The following is a 22,500-nucleotide window of genomic DNA, read 5'->3' on the forward strand; positions in this document are numbered from 1 at the left end:
CCAACATAACAGCAGTGAACTTGATTATTATGGGCGCCCATGACTAGAAGCGAGCAACTTCCATACTAAGCCTATGTCACGGCATTTTTACAAACCGATCTATTTTTAAACGAATGGGGTAGGTTCTAAAGAAACTGTGGTGCTGCGTCTGTGGAAAGTAATATACAGAAATTTGGTTTTATCAACGGAGTTGATAATGCAAATTGACCACCGTGCAGAAATTCTAAAAGCTGACGTTTCGAGCGTTAGCCTTCTAAACCTAGTTTTGGCGAAAATGAGAGTGGCTAAACGGAAAGCTAAGTTGCTGCTAAGTGCGCTCTGGCTAACGCTCGAAACGTCAGCTTTTAGAATCTCTGCTTGGTGGCAATTTACATTATCAACTCCGTTGATAAAACCAAATTTTCGATCTATTTTTAGACTACCCTTATCCCTCGGGAAAAAAAAGTTCCGATCCGGTGACGCAATGACGCCAAGTTAGTTTCTTGTGATTGGTCATCGGGGTCCCACGAGAGTCTCATTCGCGGGAAATTCAATCTAAAAATAAATCGGTCTGTGAAAACGCCGTGACAGGAATACTGCGCTGTTGTTCGCTCCATCTCGTGGTTTCCTGATTATTAAGATAACTTTGCGATAATGAACGCCATTTTTGCAAAACTTGGCGCGTTTTCTTTGAAAAGAAAGCTTGTTAGGCCATCCCCGTTTTTTTCTCCGTTTCGCGTCGTCCGACCGACCCAAATTTTGGGCATTTTCCAAAAAAAAAAAGTTAACGACGTTTTTAAGCCATTTTTATGTCGCACAGGAGTTTCGGTGGTTGATCCTTTTTCCCACGCTGTCTTAATTTTGCCACAACATCCGCCAACTTTTCCGCCATATTGATTTTGGGTTCACGTCTTGTTGTTTTCCTGGCTCCACAGCTATGATGCCGGGGTACAAGGCCTCCGATTCAGAGAATGCTTATGATTTTTTTTTTGGTTTTTTTTTTCAATCCGACCGACCGACCCAATATCAGGAAACGCATTCGACGGTAAACAAAAAAAAAAGAGGGGGGGGGGGGGATGGCCTTAACTAAAGCCGTGCACAGGAGCCCATCGACTCCTAGCCATTATCAGTGTTTGAATTGCGCGGGTGATAGCCTTATGAATAATTGAAGATGGCCGGCCAATCTGTGCGCTGCATGAAAATACCCTAATTGTAACTTTTTACTCTCTCAAGAGAAGTTGTTCTAAATCTGTGGCTGCCAGGCACAAATTGAGCAAATTCAAACACGTTCCTTTGACTGTTTGCCCAAACGCAGATTTTGGACTGGCGTTTGCTGTGAGGACACCCTGGAAATTTGTTAAATGTCACCTTGTCGGATGGAAAATTGAAAGAAAACAGAGGTCAACCGAGAGGTACATTATAGCATCATAGGTACATCATATTGTAGGTACATATAGCTTTTGCCTAAAAAAATTAGTGCATTTTACAGTCTCATCATAATTCGTATTTTTGTTTCTCCTGAGTGATAATTAACTATGAAATAGAATGTGATTATTTCCAATAGAAAATGAATAATCCGGCACTTTATAACATTTGGCATTTTAGTATTCTGAGTGAACAACTGGTGGTTAATCCGCTCATTGTTACATTCTTCTTCAAAGTTGTTTTTCTCCATACAGCGTTTTTTTTTTTTTTTGGTGATGTTTCTACAACGGAAAAATACAAATACGAAACAGTTTCACTCGTATCTGTATCGTAGAAATGCTTAACGTTTTTGGCCGTTCTTGCTCGCTTATCATCTACATTAAAAGGCCTAACGACGAAAATGAAGACTTTTGAAATCGGTTTCAAAATGTGGAGACCCAGTTTGAAACCCGCATCGTTTTCAAGTAAAACGTTTCAGAGGCCAAAAAGAACCCGGCTTCGAAACACGATGACGTCAGAAGACCGAAAGAATTGTCTAATCAGTTGTAGCAGGTGAAAACCGGCACGAAAGCTCCGGTGTAGATGAAAAAGATTTTCCTTTGTTTTCCCTCATATGAAAATGAAGAATATCCGGCTGGTAACACATTACTTTGGAGAGGCCTCTGTATTCGCATAGTATAAACTTGGCCCGCAAACACGATGCATAATGTTCCAATAAAGAAACTGTGGAGAAGGTCTTGGCCTGTTTCAACAGTTTTTTGGCCGAATGCAGAGCTTTTCTGAGGCCTATGGCAAAAGGTCTCGTATCTTGGCTCCCTCGATAAAAAACAATCATGGTTTCCTGTTGATCTGCGCGTGACACTGTATTGTCAGTTTCACGAGATGGAAGTGTCAAAAAATGCTGATTTTTGGACAAGAGTTCTCCCGTCTGGCTTCGTGTTTCAATCAAGCCAAATTTGACGGACAAAGAGGAAAGCATTGAATATATGATTAGCAAACATACCCCGTGGTATAAATATTCGGTTTCTAGTTTCGTCAACAATTCTCAAAATAGACCATTAAATATTTAAATCGTATAAAATTATGCATTCAGTAAATGCTCTGGATCGGAGGCGCATCTGATTTTCGAACAGAAGTACCGATAAGGACATTCAGAAGAAAAGCATAGAATTTGTTTGAGAAAAACCTGTGATTGTCCGGCTGTAAAAAAGCACGTTTAACATTTGCTCGTGGCAGCCACCGTAGCGCTCTGCTTTTGGAGGTGATCAGTCCAAACAAGTTGACATCATTTTAGCATACAGCTTGAAAAGCTCGAAGTCGACTCCGTTTTAGGTTTCTCAGCCGTTTTATATTCATTGAATTTTTTAAAGCAAGCGTCCATGAATTTTGCAGCTGGTGGAAAGAAGATTAAAATAGGTGTGTTTAAGCAATTTGGCAATACACTCCTATAAAATGTGCTCGTGATTTGCAAAAAAATTGTTATCGCTGCTAATCGGATCTTCGCTTTCAAACATCAGACGAGTAAAAACAAGGTCAGAAAATAAACTCATACAAATTTAAGCTCGAACCTGAAAGTTAAGTCCAGAAAACGGAAATAAATTAGCATAACAAGAACCTGTCATTTTTTGACAGCTGCAACGTCAAGTTGGGTTACTTATTGTTCAGGAATAGTGCAATGTAAATTCTTTTTTTTCGGCGTACGAAGCAAGTCAGTCTCGGTCGTTGCGTTTGAACTGCCAGACATTTCGACAGACATTTGAGGCGAAGGAAAACCGCAAAATGTAAACACTTGGAAGGGATTGACATCCAGACGAAATGATATTAAAGAAAGCTGCGGGGAACACAACAAATTATTCGGATTCAGCGAAAGAAATTTATGAATGCATTTATTGCTAGTTGAAGCGGAAAAAAGGAGTGAAAAATGGCTATTACATCAAGGGTATTTCAATGTCTTGTGTACAGTTTGATAATTTATAGCTTCTCTTGCGATAAATTCACTGAAATCGCCGGCGAAGATCCCAGCAGACGAAACATAACAGAACGTGACGGGAACAAGGGAACTATTCTGAATTTAGACGAAGCCAAGCAGGAGATCAGCGATGCACGGAGCTTTCGCTTTGAACGACTTGAAAGCAGATTCGAGCGAAGGAGATCGAGCAAGGGCAAAACGGAATCTTCTAAACCTGTCGACGACGAGGACGATCGACTGGACGAAGACACAGAATCCAGCGGTGATTTGATGAATTCGCTCCAGGGTGATGCAGCTTCTCCGGCTGACGAAAAATATGATCAAAATATCTACTCGTCACAGCTGAAATTAAACAGTTCTGCCTCACATGCGCTTGACAGAACCTCGTCATCAAATAGTGACTTGGTTGTTGAGTCGACTCTTTCAAGCGCCGAGTCCATTTTGATCGGAACTGTGGTGTCTCCTCGAGGGGCGAATTTCACTCGTTCTGTAACGTCCGCTGCCATAATTACGACGCCTCCACTACCAAGGACTTCTGTATCAAGTATCAATGTACCTGGAACAGTCGATATCGCAACGGTTACTACGTCAACATCAAGCGAAGAAATCTATTTTCGAACAAATACAACCATATCCGCAACTCGCGATATTATTATTTCAAGATCAACGAATGTCTTCTTCGTAAATGGCTCTTCAAGCCCTACTTCGCGCCCAACAGTGCTGAGTACAATGCAATCGACGAAATTTGAAGGAACCACAAAAGAGGGACACGATGTGCAAAGTCAACAAGATCCTTCGCCGAAGTCAAAACAGAAGAATACTTTATTTGGTTTTGTAACAATTGAAATTCTTGTCGCCCTTCTCGCTGGCGCAGCGTGTACCGTTATATTGCTGATATTCCTTGTTTATCGCTTTAAAAAGCGCAACGAAGGAAGCTATGAGCTCCAGGAAACGCTAATGTTGAAACCGGGAGCCAGTGCTGAAGAGAAAGAAGTTTTCGTTTGAATTAGTAATGTTTATTCCATGTAATCCCTTTTTAGGAAGATTGTGTTGAGGGCGTTAAATTTTTGTTTGCAGTGGGAATTGTCATTGCTTTGCAAGAGCGGATCGCGAAAGATAAGAATAGCAGGTGATATACCCGCCGAAAGCTTTGGCACAGAAAATACTCGAAATCTCTTTGTGTCAGCTTACAGCGTTGTCCGGCGAGGAGACAGATGTCTTTCTTTTGATTGATGTCTCTCTCTATTTCATGCGCGACTGAAATTTTTTAGACGGCGATGATGTGGCTAACTTGGATCACAGCAACAGCTCGAAGAGATTTCAACAGGTATCACGAGAATCTGAAATGACCAAGTCTTCGAGCAGATAAGTAACCGCTCAGGGAAAATGGAAAAATATGTTAATTTCATCGTTGATATGTTAGGTGTTTGAACGTTTTATTTGTCTTCTTGAGAGTTGAAACAGAAATTAACAATTCACTTTAAGTAAAAGACGTAAAATGTATTTTTGAGTCGACTAAACGATAATTACGTCTTCCGCGACCGATTTTTTAACCAAGGCTTTTCTAATGTAACGACGTAACAGAAATTTCCCATATTTGCATGCAGATAAAAACATTTGAGGACCAAAACGTAATTTCTGAGAAGTACTTTTTGCTCATTTTACTTGTAAGTAAGTTCTGCACGGTTGGAAATTTAATACCAATATTTTCTTTAGTTGACTGATTTCTTGAGAAGATAGCTCTTGAGTTGTTGAAGAAGAGTGCGATTTTTATAGTTCCCGTAACACCTTGAAACTTACAATTAAGTGTGGAAATGTTAAGTGGAAAGCGCGCATTTATGCCGAGCTGTGAACTTATATATTAATTAATTGGTGGATCGAAAGGGTATTCCACAGGCATGGGCGTAGCCAGGATTTTTCAAAGGGGGGGTCACACGGTGTCAAACAGAGGGTACTCGCGTTTTCGCAACCTGAATATTGTAGGTTGTTTGAGTAAAAAACGGCTTATAAAGGGGTTGGGGGGGGGGGGGGGTCACGGGCACCCCAGGACCCCCCTAGCTACGTCCTTGTCCACAGGTGACGTTCTAATGCGCCGATCAAATCGAAACATGAGCAGCTTATACTTGCTTATTGACATTTAAATTAATTCAATTTTCAAGTCACTTTTAATAGTTTCAATATTTATGTTGTGTTTTTGTAGTAGCTCACGTCTGGTAAAAACAGCATCATATAAAGGGTCACGAAACATGTTGGAATGTTTATACAAAAGCTTAATTTATTAAAGACGACAGGAGCCAACGAGGATCGTTCTTTAGTAGGGTTTGACAGACAAATCCAACAATAGGGTAGGGCATTTGAACACCATTTTGGCCCGAGGGGGCGGGAATTTGAACAATCCAATCTTCAAAAGTTCAAATGCCCGGGGGGGGGGGGGGGGAAGGATGTTGAAGTTTCGCGTTGATCAGCGCATAATGGCAAAAAAAACCACCAAAGCCACAATACTGTTGATCCCATCTGGTAGGCATCGTTTTGATATTTAGTGATGTTTGTCAAGAGCCTCCCAATGCACTATATCTCTGAGTAAAGCTTTGCACGTATCTCTCTATATTTAAAACTAACCCTTCAGCAGGAGACTCAAATTACATTAATTTACACAATTTGCAAATCTTGATTATTTTGACAATTTTTGTCTTTGCTTGACAATAACTTTATTCTGACTGGCCATTCTAAACAACGCGTTCAGAGCCGAAGAACTTGTGGCCTTCTAAATGTAGCAAGAGACTCGCAAAGTTTGACTCATAGGGTATGGGAGGGGTAAGCTCCTACTCATGGGCCCCCTTGTATTTATTCAATGGGCGAAAACGGTTGCCATTAAAAGTGATTTTCAGTTCGTACTGCACATTCTCAGCATCCCAATGTTTGTGAGTCTCACTCGTTGGAATTCGAATCGATCGTATTCGTTACGAACCACTTACCTTGTAGAACTTTCAATTCTTTTCTCAATTGTTTCTTTGATTTTTACAGCAACGAAGTTGTTTCTCTGGTGATATAAAGAAGGAAGCATAAAGCTTTGCATCCACAATGGCGGTTGATATGAAACTTTGAATTTACTTCATGTAACTAATTGCGAAACATTTCATTTTGTGACGTCTTACATGAATCGAAACAAGAAACGTAAACAAACTCTTGAGAGTGCGCAGTACGGACTGGAAATCACCTTTAAAACTCGTTTGCGGATAATATCTGAAATGTTAATTTTATGACCTTGCTTTTTTTTTTTTTTTTTTTTCAATTTTCGAAAACACCATTAAATTTTCCCTCGTAATACGTGATATGAGCGATGTTGAAAATTATGACAAAACAAGACGCCTGGTGGTGTCTACGTGGGATACTGCTGTTTGCGTAAAATGTCAAGGTTGGCTGTAAATGTCAGTGATCCCTGACACCAACTGAGAGTCACAAGAGACATGATAAAGCGCTGAGCAAGGTTTCATGGGAACTAGGGACGCGAGGGACTACCCAATCCCCTTAGGTCACGCGCGCGTAAATTTCCCAATACACATATCTTTACATTCCTTTGACGTTTTATTTTTCTTACCGTGTTAACCGAGTTCAAGAGTTTTCGTGAATCAATCTTACTTAAATGTGCTCACCTTCATTCACGGAACACGATTTGGGCCAGCTTTTCGTAGACGTTCCTTCCTCCCGTTTTTCTTTCGGGGGAAGGGTACGACTATACGTAGGCTTATTGAATAAAAACAATTTTAGTTACATTTATGTACGGTGGGGACCAGAAATGAAGGCAGGAGGTGTAATATTCACGCGTTCTTCGCTATTCTATCGCGTTTGATCGACAAAATCGAGTTAAAGGAGGTTTTGGTTGATAGCTCTTAGAGCAGACGAAATTCACTTGAGGGTACTTTTTTTCCTGTGAATTCAGTCTCAGAAAGCAGTAATTCGAAAAAGGGAAGTGGTGTGTGTTTGTAGTCATTCTGCGTTCTGTCGAATATTAATATTATCAAGAGTGAATTAGAAATTCACTCTTGATATGATCCATTCCATCGTCATGAGCGGTACCAAGGATATTATCAAAACCTTCTTGTTTAGGAATCTATCTCATCGATGACCTGCAAAGTTTACGTTTTTATCGTTCCGATTGCCCAAACAGGCACGATTCGACGAGCCAAGAAGCTTATAAAGTCATGGCCTCTCAGCAAGAACTTGCAGCGAATGTCAGAAGAAAAACGTATCTGATTTCTCGTCACGGATTTGCACTACGAGTGACCAAAGACGGTACAGTCGAGGCAAGTGGATGTGGAACCAGCGATCCTTTTAGTAAGAACACCTCATTATATTTGTTGACTATCTTTTCCTGTAAATTTGTACAAGCAGATGTCATATAAGTCAGTATTAACACTAACATTTAAAGCCTTGACGTTTTTATAAGTTAAACAAATTAAATTGAAATGCCAGATGATTCAAAGTAAAAAAAGTAAGGGTATTGGAAAGACGTTTCCCAAGTTGTAATCGCTTGTTAAGAATATGAAAAAAACTGTGTTATACTTTTAGATTGAAAAATCGGAGAGGTGCTTTGTTTAGTTATGTAAAATTTATTTAACTTTTGTTTTATCTAAATCATAAAAGGAACCAACAGAAAGAGATCTGTCATCGTAATATTAAATTTTATCTCAGACCTCTCAAGTCTCACGGTTAGAGGCAATCTTGCGGTGTCACCATGAGGCACAAAAATCTCGCGGTAAACAGATTCACAGGCCGATGGAATACTCTTTCCTTGAATATTTTCATTTCTGCCTTGTAAAATTTATTTTCTGGCGCCAGTCACTATAGAGATTTGTCGTACGGACTGTATTTGATCGACTGGTCGACAAGATACGGACCTCACAAACACATTCGGAAGACAAAGGGGACGTTAAAGAACCCACAAACTATTCGAGAAGAGTAGGGGATGAAGTTCCCGGTGTTGTGGCTGTCCTCTGTTTGCATATGGGTGGGTGGGTATAGCTGGTCCACGTCAGCTGAATAGCTGCCAAAACTTCAACCTGCTCAAACAAATAAATAACAAACAAACAACAAACAAACAAACTGTCAAAATAACGTTCATTTCTCTGTTGCTGGGGTCACATAATATTTTACATTGATAAACAGAAACGAAAACTTTATTTTGATGAACTGGTTTTAATTCTTTTTTACGCCGTCGATAAATCTCCAGATTTTTTTACCTTGATCTCCAGGTTTTTGGTCTTTTGGGGTTGAGATAGTCTCCTACGCAGCCGTCATTTGTGTGGTCACGCAACGCTCCTCAGGAGAAGCGTTGCGTGACCACACAAATAACGGCTGCGTAGGAGACTAGGGTTGAGAGGTCTGTTTAACCTAAACCTCTAAAGTCATGCCCTCGTTTCCGGTTTGGTAGTCGACTCGGCAGTTCCCTCGCTTTAATTTCTCAATCGAAGAGTTTCAAGGGGGCGACTTGGAGCCAGTCTAATTTTAACACTTCGAATATTAATCCTCGAAATGGTCCTATGATCGAAAAATCACTTGCTTTTTTTCTTCAGATTTTGAAAGTGTGTTTGCTTAACACCTGCCCGACAAACTTTTGAGCTTTGATTTTGATCCAAGGCTGTTTACGTTGAGTGTAAGTTTTGGATTTCACGGTCTGCCATTACTCACGTTCAAAGCTAACCGATTGGACCTCAGAGGGTTGGATCTAGGGAAAAGTGACGTCATTCACTCAATAGCTTAAAATTTCAGCCTGTAAACGCAGTTTATTATGTATGCAAAACACGAGTTTAAAAATCTGAAAGCCCGAAACTCCCATGCTGCATTCAGTCGCGTACAAACGCATAGCATACTTAATCTAGTGAGTCTTTGACGTCATTTTCTCCTCGATCCAGCTCTCTCAAGATTTTAAAGTTAGTAATGGTGGACCATTAAATTGGAAAACTCCACTGAGTTAAAACAAGCCGTTTTTATCAAAAGTGAGATGCTGCCAGAAGTGAGAGACAATTGTCTCTGCAAGTATCAAAGATATCCTATTATTATTATTCACAGTAAAGGAAATGGTGACAATATCCCCTGGAAACTCGGAAAAATCCGAGCCCCAGATGGGATTCGAACCCACAACCCTCCGTTGCGATCTAGTCGGATGCTCTAACCACTGAGCTACTGGAGACTCTATGGTGAGCAAGGTCGAAATGTGGGGCTTGGATTTTTCAGAGTTTCCAGTGGGTTCTATTGTCACCATTTCATAAGCGGACAGACACATAAATTTATAATTTATGCGATAATGACGCGATATTGCTCGCGTCAGATTGAAGTTTCTCACATTTTTGTCTCGCTTTCTTCTCGTGTTTTGACTTAATTTTGACCCCTCTGCCTTTTTGTTATTGTAAAAAACAAATTGATGTCAGATTTTCATGCGTCTGTCCTGTTATTGACAATGAGTTTCCCCTATACCCCACCCGAAATAAACGACACTGGACCAATCAATGTACATGAAAACTTAGGGAGCTGGTCGCTGCACCAGATGCACCCGATTAGGATGGCCGCTGCACGTCAGACCCTCTTTATTGGAAAACGGAAATTACACACAAAGCGAGAAACATACGAAAATGAGTCTGCCGCCCGCCAGGGAAAACCCCTGAGGGGAAACCTGGTCCCTCCGAAAGCAGATCCAGCCTCTATTACAATCTCGAGGGAGTAAGATTGCTAACTACTCGACAACATAAAATCATGAACGAAAGACCATCGACAACGGAAGTAACGAAAACCGGTAGATTACGTACGTCATGAGACTAAAAAGGTAAAAATTTGACTGAGCGGGAGCAGCGCCAGACTAGAATGGAACTGTCAAAACCATTACCATGGTAACTGCCACTTGTTTGGTGAACCGTAAAAACAGTAATTTTCTGCTAATCTGCGAACCGCAGAAAATAGCAAATTTCGTCATAACATTGTCAAAGTAATCTGCGGATCCACTCGGCTATCGCCTCGTAAATCCACAGCTACTTTGACAATGTTATGACGCAATTCATGATCAATAACAGGACAGATGCATGAAAAACTGACATCAATTTGTTCAATTCCAATTGCTGTATTTACGAAACGAAAGACGTCATGGTAATGGAAACTCGAAAAAATATTTATTTCTAGGTCGACTTCAACCTCCTGTAGATAAAAATTCAAAACACCCTGCGATTTTGATTTTAGAATTTGATGATGTCATTGTGAAAATCATCCTTATACCCCAGCTTCTCGGTCCCAGTATCTTCTCTTGAAGTAATAATATCGCCGCCAACTGTGATTTACTACTTATAGTCACAAGTCGAGACACACAAATGCACGAACAGCTCTGCCGGTTCGGGTAATACACGCTCTCTCATCTCTAGATGTTCTTCATTTTCGGTTTCGTCGTCATCAGAATCTGTCTCACGTTTATCAACTTGTACCTCTTTGTGATTCTCGAACATCTTGATCAAATGATATCGCGGATTTCCTCAGGGAATGGAAGTCTTTCTTCAGACTCGTTGCCGGTGGGTTGAGCAGTGTGGACAGCAGGCGGTAAGACCCCAGCGTTATCTTTTGTGGTGTCACTCCTAAAAGTCCGTTGGCGTACTGGTCTGTACCTCTCTAACCATTTTTTCATCACTTGCACCATTCCTGGTGTTATTCCTTAATATGGCAAAGGTGCCATCGTTGTAACAGCCGAAAGGGGCACGGCAGATTGTTGGGCAGATTAGTAAGACCTGTCATGCGTACAGTACTTTTCTGCCCATTTGGATATACGCTTTATAGACTCCTTCACGATTGTACCAAAACTATTCAGATTAATAGAGCGTTCTACGACTTACCGTTGAGCTCACTGCTGCCTTCATCAGATATTAAGTTTGCCCGTTCTAGTTGCCACTGCTCATCTGTTACTATAGCAAAGTTCTCGCATTTGCCCGTGGACGATAACCACCAATTCCAAACTGAAGAGCTTGCTCCTTCAATCCCAAAAATTCTGTCAGACGTTTTTTTTCCAATTCCAATACTCTTATGTGTTTATCTTTGTCGACCGGAACCCGGCTACGGTGGCGTTCGATTGCCACTTCTTCGCCTTTTTGGAAAGAAGTACCGGAAGTTGTTCTGCGAAACTGGAGACCACGCGCTTTTCCGGCCAAAAAGTAAGAAGCTGACAGGAAATTCTAAAGTTACCTGTAATGGGGTTACTTCGTGAACTAGAAAAAATACAAAATGCTCTTCTGATCTCTTCTTTCTGAAAACAAATATCGATAATGTCGGTCCATGTCGGTAGTAGGGTTAATATTTTTTCTGTCGGTAGTCGGCAGCTTTTTTTTCGTTTTGTCGTTAGTCGTTACTATTTGTCGCCCTTTGTCGCTAGTCGGTTAACCCCATTCAGACCCTCTTACAAATCCAACAAAGCATATGGCAATCCTAAAGCGTGTACAGTGCTGGATCCATAGCCGCTGACCAATGTACTACATATTCAGAAAAGGAAATATCGCTTGCAAGGAGAAATCGAGTATGGAAAGCCCCATATATATATATATATATATATATATATATATATATATATATATATCTACGTGCACAGTGAACAAGGTAACCGTCCAGATTAGTGTTGCTGCTCGGTCATTGCGCTCGCTCGCAACAATATACAAGTGTCCTTTTGAAATTAAGGCTTAAAACTTTGGTCACCCAGTGTTTAGTAATCCAAAGGAAAAAGAGATTTGATTTTTTGATCATACTACCACCTTAAATTCTGTTCAAAAATAAGGGAAACTGTTTGTGTAGGTGGCATTGACAATTCTCACCGTAAACAGTGCCATTGATCTCTATTTTCGTGTTTTATGATTTAGTTTGCAGAAGAAATGCAAAAAAACTGATGAAATTCTCAGTGACAGTGAGATAAGATCTAAAAAAAATTCTTAAATAATATACCGGTACCCACTTCTTTCAGAGTCAGGAATTTTTTACCTTGAAAAACTAAAAAAATGTTTACATGAAGGTAGTTTCGACCATGTTAGCGAACAAGGTCGATGGTTTCTGTAAAGAAGCGTTAAAAATGCGATGGCAAGAAAGGTTACCGAAAAATGAGATTTGGAGCGACAATGGCGCTGGATTTAGTATCAGACTATCTGTTTTCGTTTTTATTAAAACCGTTAAAACCGTGGCTTTATGTCTTCCTCGGTTGTCAAGGACTTTAAGAACGACGGAATTATCATGCCTCAAGTAAAACAGTATTGAAGAACAGCTTTAATGCCATAAATAACTGAGATACCTTTGCAAAAGTTGTTTTCAGAAATATTTTACCTCACTTGGTTGATATTGAAGTTGAAATCTACAGTACTCTCTGAAAGTTAAATGCTTTCAATACTTTTGAGCCTCTAGGGTACAATCATTCTACATGTTATGATCATCTTGTTGGAATCTCCAGTTCTCGCGGGAGAACTGTAAATTGGAGGGATAGAGATAATTCTGAACTTTCCTTTTTATTTCCGTCATGTGCCACAGACTAAGGAGGTCCTCCCAGGGGTTTTCGGGAACAGGGAAACAATGACAAAATATCTTATGGAACAAGGGAACAAAAACAATTTAAACCAATTTTAGGGATCAAAAAGCTGGGAACAAGTTTGAATTTAATATGGGGAACAAGGGAACACAAACAAATATTTAAAGGGAACAAGGGAACAAGGATCCCCCCTCCCTCCGGGAGGGTCTCCCTAAGTTGTTGTCAATCAGGGGAACCTTGGGTAATTCTCGGTTTTCACATGACCGCTATGTTGGAACCCTGAAACAAAGAAACGGCGGCCATGTTGGAGCCCCGACCAAATCCTCCGGGAATTTAACTGTATCATTATGCAAATTTTTTCTTTTGTTTTCGTTGAAAAACATGGCTGTTGATCACGTGAGTGAAAGCTAACAATAGGTCACACAACATGTTGTCACGCGACAGTTCACGCCGATTCTGTCACGATTTGAAGGAGTCACTCTGGCCAGTGAAAACACAACTGTTCTTAGTCCTTACTTTCAACTAACGCCTACGTGCATTACTGAGTTAGTGGCTTACAGAACCTTTGATCTAACTCCCACCGCGGCTTTTGCCATGTTTCCCAGCTCATTGTGGATGATTTTAAATTGAAACCATCGCAAGATAAAACACTAAAATGGTGGACCAAAATAACTCAGTATATCCCTAATTAGTTCCATTTTTTTTTCAGCAATCCTTGAGATGATCTCCGTAGGTCCGGGGGAGATTGTGTTACGAGGGGAATCGGCGAACAGATACATTGGAATGAGTCCTGATGGAGACCTTTTGACCTACGTAAGTAAATAACGGTCTGTTATGACTCCAATAAAAGTATCCAACAGCCACGCGAGAGGAAGAATAAGTCTTCAGTCCCGAGCATGCGCATCGGGCTGGAAGATTCACTGTACAACATTCTCGTCATAGTTGGCAAATTATAAACGTGTTAGGAAAGCTGAAACCAAGACTGTCGATAACCAGTCAGATTTAAGAATTGAGTTACAATTGCGAACGAACAGTCTCTTCAACTGATATTCCCTTGTCATCACGGTCAGTCTCATTCTCATTATGTTTGGACTTCTGTTTACAGAATTCCCTAATCGAGGATTGTGTTTTCAAAGAACACCATAATATGAATGGATACAGTTCATTCGAGTCCAGGCCATATTCCGGCTGGTTCCTGGCGCTAACAAACGAAGGCAGAGCAAAGCCTGGACCCAAAACTGCGCCATATCAAAGAGCAGTGGAGTTCTTGACAGGAAAAGTCGGACAAAGTATTCCGTGATTATCTACTTTTCTTTTAGATTGGTCACCTTTATAATTAAAGGTTACTGACGAGTGTGGTAGACCAATGAGACTAGTCGAGGACTCAAGGTGGCCAATAGATAACTAATGCCTCGCTGGTGCTTAAAACGGTGTCTGTAAGGAATCTATATTTCAATTGTCCGCCTTAAATTGGGCAGGGATCACTTCTATATTTCGCCTATAACCCACACTTCAAGTTTTCATTGATCAGTCCTTTCACGGGATTACATGAGCCCAACAAATTGGCCTGCTTCCAAGTGAGTGGCTTCAAAGCTCAGTTGGTAGAGCATCGCGAGGGTCATGGGCTCGAATGTCGTTGAAACATTGAATTTTTCATGTGTCTCTAAAAGCGACAATTGCTTAAAATTGTCCAGTCAAGTGCGAGGATTACCTCTATCTTTTGTCGAAAAACGATGACTATCTGTTTGTGTTTGCATGTGTGTTTACGGAACCACTATCGTATCGATAAGTTTCATCCCATTTCTCACTTGTGACTCTATGACACATTTTTAAGCAAGACCAACTCGAACTTACTTTAATAAAAAAAAAAACATTGATAATGGTGGACATATAAGAATGCCACCCAGTAGAGCAGATAGTCGTATTTTCAGTAAACAAGTGAAACATTTTTATTTGAAAAGAGCATTGACCCTGAAAATATATATAGAAATTAAGCAAAACGTACATCAAAGTAAAAACAACTTAAATTCTACAAGTATAATATTACAACTACTTGAAATTTTTGCAATTTTTTTACACGATTATTCTCCTGCAGTTCGAATTCATTTCCATAGACGAACAATTTTGACATCATAGGTTGCCAAATGCCCCAAATTCGATGCACACGGATTTCAAGTAAACGTCATGAAGTGTCCCCTTGCTCTTCATCACTCGTGGCTCGGAATGCAGAACGTCGCAGAATCCTCAAGTAATGATAAACAGCCTTTATTTACCCCAAGCTAAAAACAACGCTAACCTTCACCCTTATCTCATTGTTGGAAAAAAGGTAGCAAAGGCTTAGTTTAAAGGAATCGCTTCGTGTTGGATGTCAAAATTGGGCCTGCATCCAATTAAATGCGTTTCTGGTCATAAGGCCTTCTTTAACACATATCTCTATGCGAAAATTTATGATTTTCCACACTTGGGTCTTACTTGTGCGGGATCTTGCTTTTGTTTTTCTCGCTTTTCCTTTCTCAATATTTCTTTGTTTTGCCCATCCCGTCCCTCCCCTCCCCCTCTAAGAGGTTGTCCACCCCGGCTTTTTACTGTATTGGTTACGTCACGACAGTTGAATTTTAGCTTTCATCACATGCTTGTCAGATTACAGTTACAAACACCCATGCACACACGCGCGCTAAATTTTAAAAGCGAGTGACCACAATTTTTTTTTTCAATCGCTATTGAAGTATCAACTCGCGTAGTTCCGGCATTTAGCTTTTCCCTTCTAAAACTATTTCCTGTTTGCAAGATCTCATGGGTGAACCAAAGCAGCTAATCCCGGGATTATTCCGCCTAAGGAGTCGTCATGGTCACTTCCTTCGAGTTGGTGAAATCGGAGTGAGCGGAACAAAAGATGAGAATGATGACTGCAGTGAGTTATGATTTGTACTTTTATGTGTTTCTTCGTATATTACACATTTGAAGTCAGCGTGTGAAAGAGTGATCACACACGAATGACCCTAGAGATTTGTTATTTAATCCTCTAAATTAATCTGCACTGTAGCGCAATCGAGGAGGTGGACGTAAAAGGGAACGGGTTTAATTCTGCTTTAAATTGGGATTTTTCCGGGTTCAGATCCATAAACGAGATTTGGCTTCGACGGACTCGACTTCCACTCCATCATGCTCTGTTAAAGTCAAATGGACTCTTCCTTCTTGTTTAGTTTCTTAAATCTTTACCTTCAGTTCAACAACCCGCAAGCTGAAAGCTTTGAATATCAACGGGTATAATAATTATTATAGGTTTGTTACTTAGTTTTTACGAACGTTCCGAGCGACCATGTTGTGACCTTAATTTTGCACATACGTGCTTTCTTGGTGATGGCCTTTGGCGTTCCAGCTGAATACGTCTGATGAAAACTATTTTTGCTTGAGGAATTTATTTCACTAACGTGGGTGTTCGGTGATCTTCCTTTCCATTTATCTTTGGATTGAATTTTCATTTTCATAGAAAACGAAACATTTCAAGCCTATGTTTTCCTTTCGTTAAAGAGGAAAACAATGGAACACATCCCATGAATTACTAGGAAATATCACAGGTTGAGTTCAATGGAAACTATTCTTAAATTAATTTTTTTTAAAAACAGGGAACAGCCTGAGCTTAGAAATCAAGTGTTGTTTTAGAGATAATTTGAAAGACTTGCCAAGCAGAAATTTTTGCCAACACACTTCATATCCCGTTTTGCCATTTCAAAAACTTAGTGAATATCTAAAACCGTACTTTAAGGAAATCTTTTTTAGCATCCCACATTTCGAAACGTTCCCCGCTTAAGGTAACTGTATTGCTTATGTTGTTACAAAAATGACGAGCTCTTATTATTTAAAGATTACATTATGTCTCTCCTATTGAGATGTACTGAACTGAATTTTTCCTTTCTTTTCTTTTGAGGAAAAAACAAATGAAGTGAAAACAAATGTAATCAATCTCTTATCCAACTGGCACAAATGGAATAATTGTTTTATTAAAATTCTGAACTGTTTCAGTTTTACAAAATTAACGACGGCACAATCAGTCTCCATATAAGGTCATGCCGTGTATGAGCTGGACAACACAGATTTAGTGGGCCAATCAAGGGCCAGTTGCTCGAAACCTGGTTAGCGCTAACCGTTGGTTAAGAGGTATCAAAACCAATAGGTTTCCATGGTATTTAATGCTGATTAGCGCTAACAATGGCATGGCTTCGAGCAACCCGGGCCAGAACGCTAAAAACAAAATAACCGAGACTGAAAATTAAATAAATTGGATTCGAGGATTATGACAAACTTTAAGCCTGCGCCGGTCTGACAACCAGTCTCTATATCAAAAACCTTGTCCCCTGAGATTTCTCGTTTGACCCTTTATATATAGTATCTTTTGTATACATTGTGCAGAAGGTACTGACTTATGACAACAATAAACTGAGAAAGACGAGGAATTATTAGAGTTATTTCGAGAACTTAAGCATTTTAATTCTGTAAACGCTGGAAAATCAATTTATGGCTCCCTTGCTTACCATTAACTCGCCAAAAGCTCCGTGCGAATTTCAGCCGGCTCTGCCGGGCCACAGCCTCGTTGCTGAATGGGCTTATTCATTCATTTATTTCGAAATTATTCATCGCGGAGGGTCTTGCATGGGTTAAGATACCATGTGACGTGAAATATTTTCTGTGTTTCAGTTGCATGGACATCACATATTTTCGTCATCTTTAATATATATTAATTTCTTGCATTTGTCGCAGCTTAAAGTAAACACCCCGTGTTTATGCAAAGTGGAACGTGTAATGACTTTCAGCTTGTGCGGTCTTGTTCATAAAGAAGAATAATTAGTAATACAATTCTGCTTCGCGGAAATGATGGTCTAGAACATGCAGTGGCATGCCTAGTCAGTCTTAAAGGGGAAATGTCATGCTTAATTTGCTGTGCTTTTTGGCAAAATGGGTGAAAATAAATTAGTACTTCAGCTCAAACGTACAACATTCCTGCCGGACAACCCACTGACAAGACATGAAATATATTTCAAGTATGGCACAAAGAGATATTCGTATTTAATTTTTGGTGTCTTTCTGAAGACACCGTCTTTGAAAAAATTGGCCAGCTTTTTTTCAAGTTTCAATCCATTTCCATCCTCTCCATCCTTGGCTGCAAACAACAGAAAATAGCTAGCTTCAGTGCACTTCAGTGGTCATTGGCAACAAAACTACAGCATTATTTTTGTTGTTTTTCATTGATGCAAGGACTTCTTTTAGTGCTTGACTGAGATAGCGTGACACTCCCCCTTTAACAACTCTAAAAAAAAAGCTTGCGATGCATAGAACATTCCCGAGACTGTCCAGCTCTTTTTATGACCGTAATGCCAGAGGGCGAGCGCAGCTAATGTACTGACGTTTTAACATCTTAACAAGAACAAGATATTTCTATTAACATTTGGTCCTCATTCAAATGAACAAACATAACAGCCGTAACACACGCAGAAGGAAGAAGACGACCTGATGGATATTGGCAGAGCGTGATGGAGATCGCAGGAAAATCTGTGAGCGTGATCCCCGAACATTGGAATCCCGAGGGCCCCCGAGAATTTCCGAAAGCCCAAAAACCCGATGTATCTTCAAAAGAAAGTTGTCTAAATATGTTTGTATACTAAAAATTTGCAATTATGCTCGGTTTTCGCAATGTTCTAGTCTAGACTGAAGCTTTTCAGAATAAGATGTTCGTATTTTCGGGAAGAAATTTAGTAAAATGTGCACCACAAGCACTTTTTTTTCGATCATCAAACTTTTTTCCGGGGTTGTCGCAGTTGGCGACGCATAGATTTATCATAAAATCATTGATAAAGAAACCACTTTCAGTTCCTAAAATCACAAAAACTGTTTACTTTTCAAGCTTTCTTGGAAATGGAATCAGTGGCTCAAGAAGGAATCGCAATTCGAGGAAAGTCCAGGGCAAAATACATTGGGATAGATACAGATGGAAATCTTTCAACTTACGTAAGTGCAAACACCATGCTCACTCTTTCGTCTAACGTTTTACGTAAAGTGATAGATGCATTTACAAAAAAGTGTCTTGGGTCTAATATTGAGGAAGGAATACTGAAAGATCGTCCTTTAAATCTGAAATGAAGGTATTTTCGGCGTCTCGATTGGTTTCCGCCGTCTACTATGGGTTTGTTACAGTAGGGTCTCTTACGTAAAAATGCCTACAAAACCTTGTACTAACACGGAGAATGTACAGATTCCTATTTGTGGGGTATTGGCAGCTGTCTTTCCAGGATATGTTGAGAGCTTCTCAATATCTTCTACGCTCCATTACCGGATCTCTCCGTGGTTGCTGATGATGTTCACGTAATAGATCCATACGCTGGAGCTGATTCCATTGTTACTCAAGAGAGGGTTCTAAAGTTGATAGATAAATGTTTTAAAGGAACTAATCTTTGCACTTATCTGAACAATTTCAGCAATAGGCCATTTCCGAGTTCATGTCCGCCTCATCTTCAAAGCGAGCATATAAGTGCGAAGTTTTTCTTATGAAAATTAGTTTCATCCATATGTAAAGTAGTTTAGCATTACAAAAACTTCGCACTTAGACTCGCTTTGAAGAGGAGGCAGACATGAACTCAAAAATGGCCTATGGTCTCATTTAGACACCTGAGAAATTAAGATGGCTTCAATGGCATTCGAACCCATGACCTCTGTGATGTCGTTGCAACCCTCTACCAACAATTTGTTGGGTTCAGTTGTTCCCTTATAAATAAAGGACTCGAGCAATGAAATGAAGTAGCTTCATAGCTCAGCTGGTATAGTATTGCACCGGGGCTTCGCAGAGGTCATGGTTTCGAATCCCGTTCAGCGAAACCACTTGAATTCTTCAGATGTCTATTGTACAGATAAGTAAAAAACAAACATTTATTTCATCTGTTTGCGCTTGAACAAACAGAGGAGATTACTTTCCTTCCTATACGTTTGACTAAAAACTATGATTGTTCTGCAGGATTCCTTCACTGAAGATTGTATATTCATAGAACAACCAACACAAAGGCCTGGCTACAATTCATTTGCATCAAGGTCCAGTGTCGGTTTCTACCTTGGGCTGCGAAAAGATGGCCGCCCAAAATCAGGGCGTAAGACGGCACCAGGACAGAAAGCCATTGCGTTCAAAAAAACCGTTATTTCCGGGAGAGGAATGGCCGAAAATTGAACTGGGTCAGACAAGAATTCCTTGTGCTGATAAGAAGAACACGGAAAACTTTGTTTTACATTGTTGAGAACTGATGCGTCTTTCATAACCTCTTCTATTCGGCGTTGTAAGTGTTTGCTTACATACCAAAAATGAATGCAGTGATGGACTTGAATCACTTTTATAAAATAATTAGAATAGTACGCACACTCTCATTGGTCAATAGCTGTGTTTAGATGAGAGTATGTAAACAAGGCTGTGACAGCACACGAATTTTGATTGGTTACGTGTTGTCAGACGCGTGCTTTTATTGGCTGGTAGGAAATACGAGCGTGTATCAAGAAAATCTGTTTCAATCAAGAAGTAAAAAAAAGCAGCATTTTCCTTCATTTTTTGAATTATCTTTGAGAAATATTTTATAAAAGCAATAGACGACTTTTTTCCGTGTTTACATAGCCTCATCTAAACACTCGGAGAGTTTGGAGAATTCTCGACTGTTATGCAAAGCCTCGACGCATTTCTGTCTCGAATTCTACTAACTCCCCCTCGTGTTTTGATGAGGCTATATATGTAAACACGCAGTCCGTACTGCGCGGTCTCAGCATCCCAATGTTTGTGAGTCTCAATCATTGAAATTCGAATCGATGTTATTCGTTACGAACCAATTTCCTTATAGTTGAGGCATTTTAAATTCTTTTCCCAACTGATTTTTTATTTAAACAACTACGGAGTTGTTTCAAGTTTTCTGGTGATATCAGAAAGAACGAAGCCTAAAGCTTTACATCCACATTGACAGTTGATATGAAACTTTGAATTTACTCCACGTAAATGATTGCGAAATGTTACACTTTGTGACTTCTTACATGAATCGTTAAAGAACTCTTGAGAGTGCGCAATACGGACTGGAAATCACCTTTAAATATTGAATAATATTCAATCATTGTTCTAGTGTTGCATGCGACTCTTATTGACGAGAAATCAAAAGACATCAAATTAAATCAAATTTTGGCTTTCGAGGAAAGAAGAGTACCCGTAGATATAAAGAAGAGGAGCAACACAGTCAAACCACATGTAAATGTGACAGTGATCATCGAAAACCGCAATCAGTGCTGCTCTCATGACTGTGCCAGCCCTGCTGTCACAAGGAGAACATCGCCTCGACAATTTAAATATATGAATTTCTGAATACATTAACAAAACTTTCAGAATTCGAGTGTTGCAGGAGCTTTTGAAAGGGCAATGTAAATAGACCAATTTCGATATATTAAAATTAAGGCGTAAACAAAAGGCATCATCTCGAGGCTCTGGGGAATAAATATAAGGATTTGGATGAGTTTATTCCCCAGAGCCTCGAGATGATGCGTTTGGTTTAGGACTGAATTTTGAGATATCGAAAGTGGGCTAAAACAATGAAAAAGGACTAAACAACGGATTACAACGAATGACTTTGACAATTGAAGCTGCAACAATGCCATATAGTAGCCAAATTTCGAGAGTATAGCAACGCTACACGAACTTTTCGTTTCTAACTGTCGTGTCATTTATTTGTTCACTTCGATGGGCAGTTTAGACAGGAGCGCACACATGCACAACTTCAAAGTCACACGGCGTTGATATATTTCTCCTCGAAACCTATCATAAGCCTCGCTCGATTAATTACTACCCTGAGAATTTAGAATTGTCACTCGTGCGATCCGAGGCTTGTGTAATTAAAAACTTTGTCTGAACTGTTTCTGTGATAATGTCTTTTTAAGCTCATTAGTAATTCATGAATATTACCCAACCAGAAAGCGCGATCCTGGTCATGTGGATTGATTTATATAGCCAATGAAACAAGACCTCCAAAATCATAAGGGATTCAACAAACTTGGAACACAGATGTTGTTGAGTGTTTCATAATCTGAAAAGTCATATTAACCAACAAAGGAACAACTTAATGCTCACAAACCAGTTTTTACTATTAACAATTCTTGAAGACAATGCATTCCAAAACATCATTTAACAAGAACGCGTCAAGAACGCGCCGACGGATACAGAATCTGTAAAGAGCAAAAACTTTAATGATGACTATCCAAACTACTATATTTAATTTATAGTACACTTAACAAAATTTCTGGATTCTGATTGGACGAGAGGGGTCCAATTAATCGCAAATTGTACTCTCCAGGAGTACCAATTACTTTTCTTTCCGAAGTTTGACACGAAGTTTTCCGAAATTAACAGACTTCGAAAGGCGACCATAAAGCATCCGAAGACTTCCGAATTTTCCTGAAGATTTCCGAAGTTGACCCGAAGATTTTCGAATATTTCCTAAGTTAATCCGTAGACGTCCTAATATTTCCGCAGTTGAGCCGAAGAATTTAGAAGGTGTCCGAGGTTCAACCGAAGTCTTTCGAAGATTTCCGA

General features: G+C 39.8%; 4 protein-coding genes across 4 annotated transcripts in view; 3 read left to right on the forward strand and 1 right to left on the reverse strand.

The window, feature by feature from the left end:
- Positions 1 to 1,140: 1,140 nt before the first annotated feature.
- Positions 1,141 to 14,911, forward strand: LOC138033789 (fibroblast growth factor 2-like). The gene is made up of 4 exons (XM_068881612.1): positions 1,141 to 1,391; positions 7,542 to 7,708; positions 13,615 to 13,718; positions 14,011 to 14,911. The coding sequence occupies exons 2-4, from the start codon at positions 7,576 to 7,578 to the stop codon at positions 14,203 to 14,205; spliced, it is 432 nt and encodes a 143-aa protein (XP_068737713.1). The 5' UTR covers positions 1,141 to 1,391; positions 7,542 to 7,575; the 3' UTR covers positions 14,206 to 14,911.
- LOC138033788 (uncharacterized) lies at positions 3,062 to 5,671 on the forward strand. Its single transcript, XM_068881611.1, has one exon. It carries the CDS (start codon positions 3,326 to 3,328, stop codon positions 4,376 to 4,378), a length of 1,053 nt encoding a protein of 350 aa, XP_068737712.1. The 5' UTR covers positions 3,062 to 3,325; the 3' UTR covers positions 4,379 to 5,671.
- A 671-nt stretch (positions 14,912 to 15,582) lies between the features above and the next one.
- On the forward strand, positions 15,583 to 20,483 carry LOC138031234 (fibroblast growth factor 2-like). The gene is made up of 3 exons (XM_068878913.1): positions 15,583 to 15,816; positions 18,805 to 18,908; positions 19,909 to 20,483. Exons 1-3 carry the CDS (start codon positions 15,699 to 15,701, stop codon positions 20,113 to 20,115), a joined length of 429 nt encoding a protein of 142 aa, XP_068735014.1. The 5' UTR covers positions 15,583 to 15,698; the 3' UTR covers positions 20,116 to 20,483.
- A 1,812-nt stretch (positions 20,484 to 22,295) lies between these two features.
- LOC138031235 (fibroblast growth factor 2-like) overlaps positions 22,296 to 22,500 on the reverse strand; it is a 7,136-nt gene continuing 6,931 nt past the window's right edge. Inside the window, exon 3 of the mRNA XM_068878914.1 lies at positions 22,296 to 22,500. This exon is cut by the window's right edge and continues 1,940 nt beyond it. The gene's annotated coding sequence lies outside the window, so the exon portion shown is untranslated.

The sequence above is a fragment of the Montipora capricornis genome, chromosome 14 (genome assembly GCF_036669925.1).
Source record: "Montipora capricornis isolate CH-2021 chromosome 14, ASM3666992v2, whole genome shotgun sequence".
Taxonomy (NCBI): domain Eukaryota; kingdom Metazoa; phylum Cnidaria; class Anthozoa; order Scleractinia; family Acroporidae; genus Montipora; species Montipora capricornis.

Bases quoted from the DNA above. Each gene is read 5' to 3' on its own strand.
- LOC138031234 (XM_068878913.1), top strand. From the start codon at position 15,699: ATGGGTGAACCAAAGCAGCTAATCCCGGGATTATTCCGCCTAAGGAGT. The intron at 15,817-18,804 runs GTGAGTTATGAT...TTACTTTTCAAG, and splicing joins AGATGAGAATGATGACTGCA to CTTTCTTGGAAATGGAATCA. The intron at 18,909-19,908 runs GTAAGTGCAAAC...ATTGTTCTGCAG, and splicing joins ATGGAAATCTTTCAACTTAC to GATTCCTTCACTGAAGATTG.
- LOC138033788 (XM_068881611.1), top strand. From the start codon at position 3,326: ATGGCTATTACATCAAGGGTATTTCAATGTCTTGTGTACAGTTTGATA.
- LOC138033789 (XM_068881612.1), top strand. From the start codon at position 7,576: ATGGCCTCTCAGCAAGAACTTGCAGCGAATGTCAGAAGAAAAACGTAT. The intron at 7,709-13,614 runs GTAAGAACACCT...TTTTTTTTTCAG, and splicing joins TGGAACCAGCGATCCTTTTA to CAATCCTTGAGATGATCTCC. The intron at 13,719-14,010 runs GTAAGTAAATAA...TTCTGTTTACAG, and splicing joins ATGGAGACCTTTTGACCTAC to AATTCCCTAATCGAGGATTG.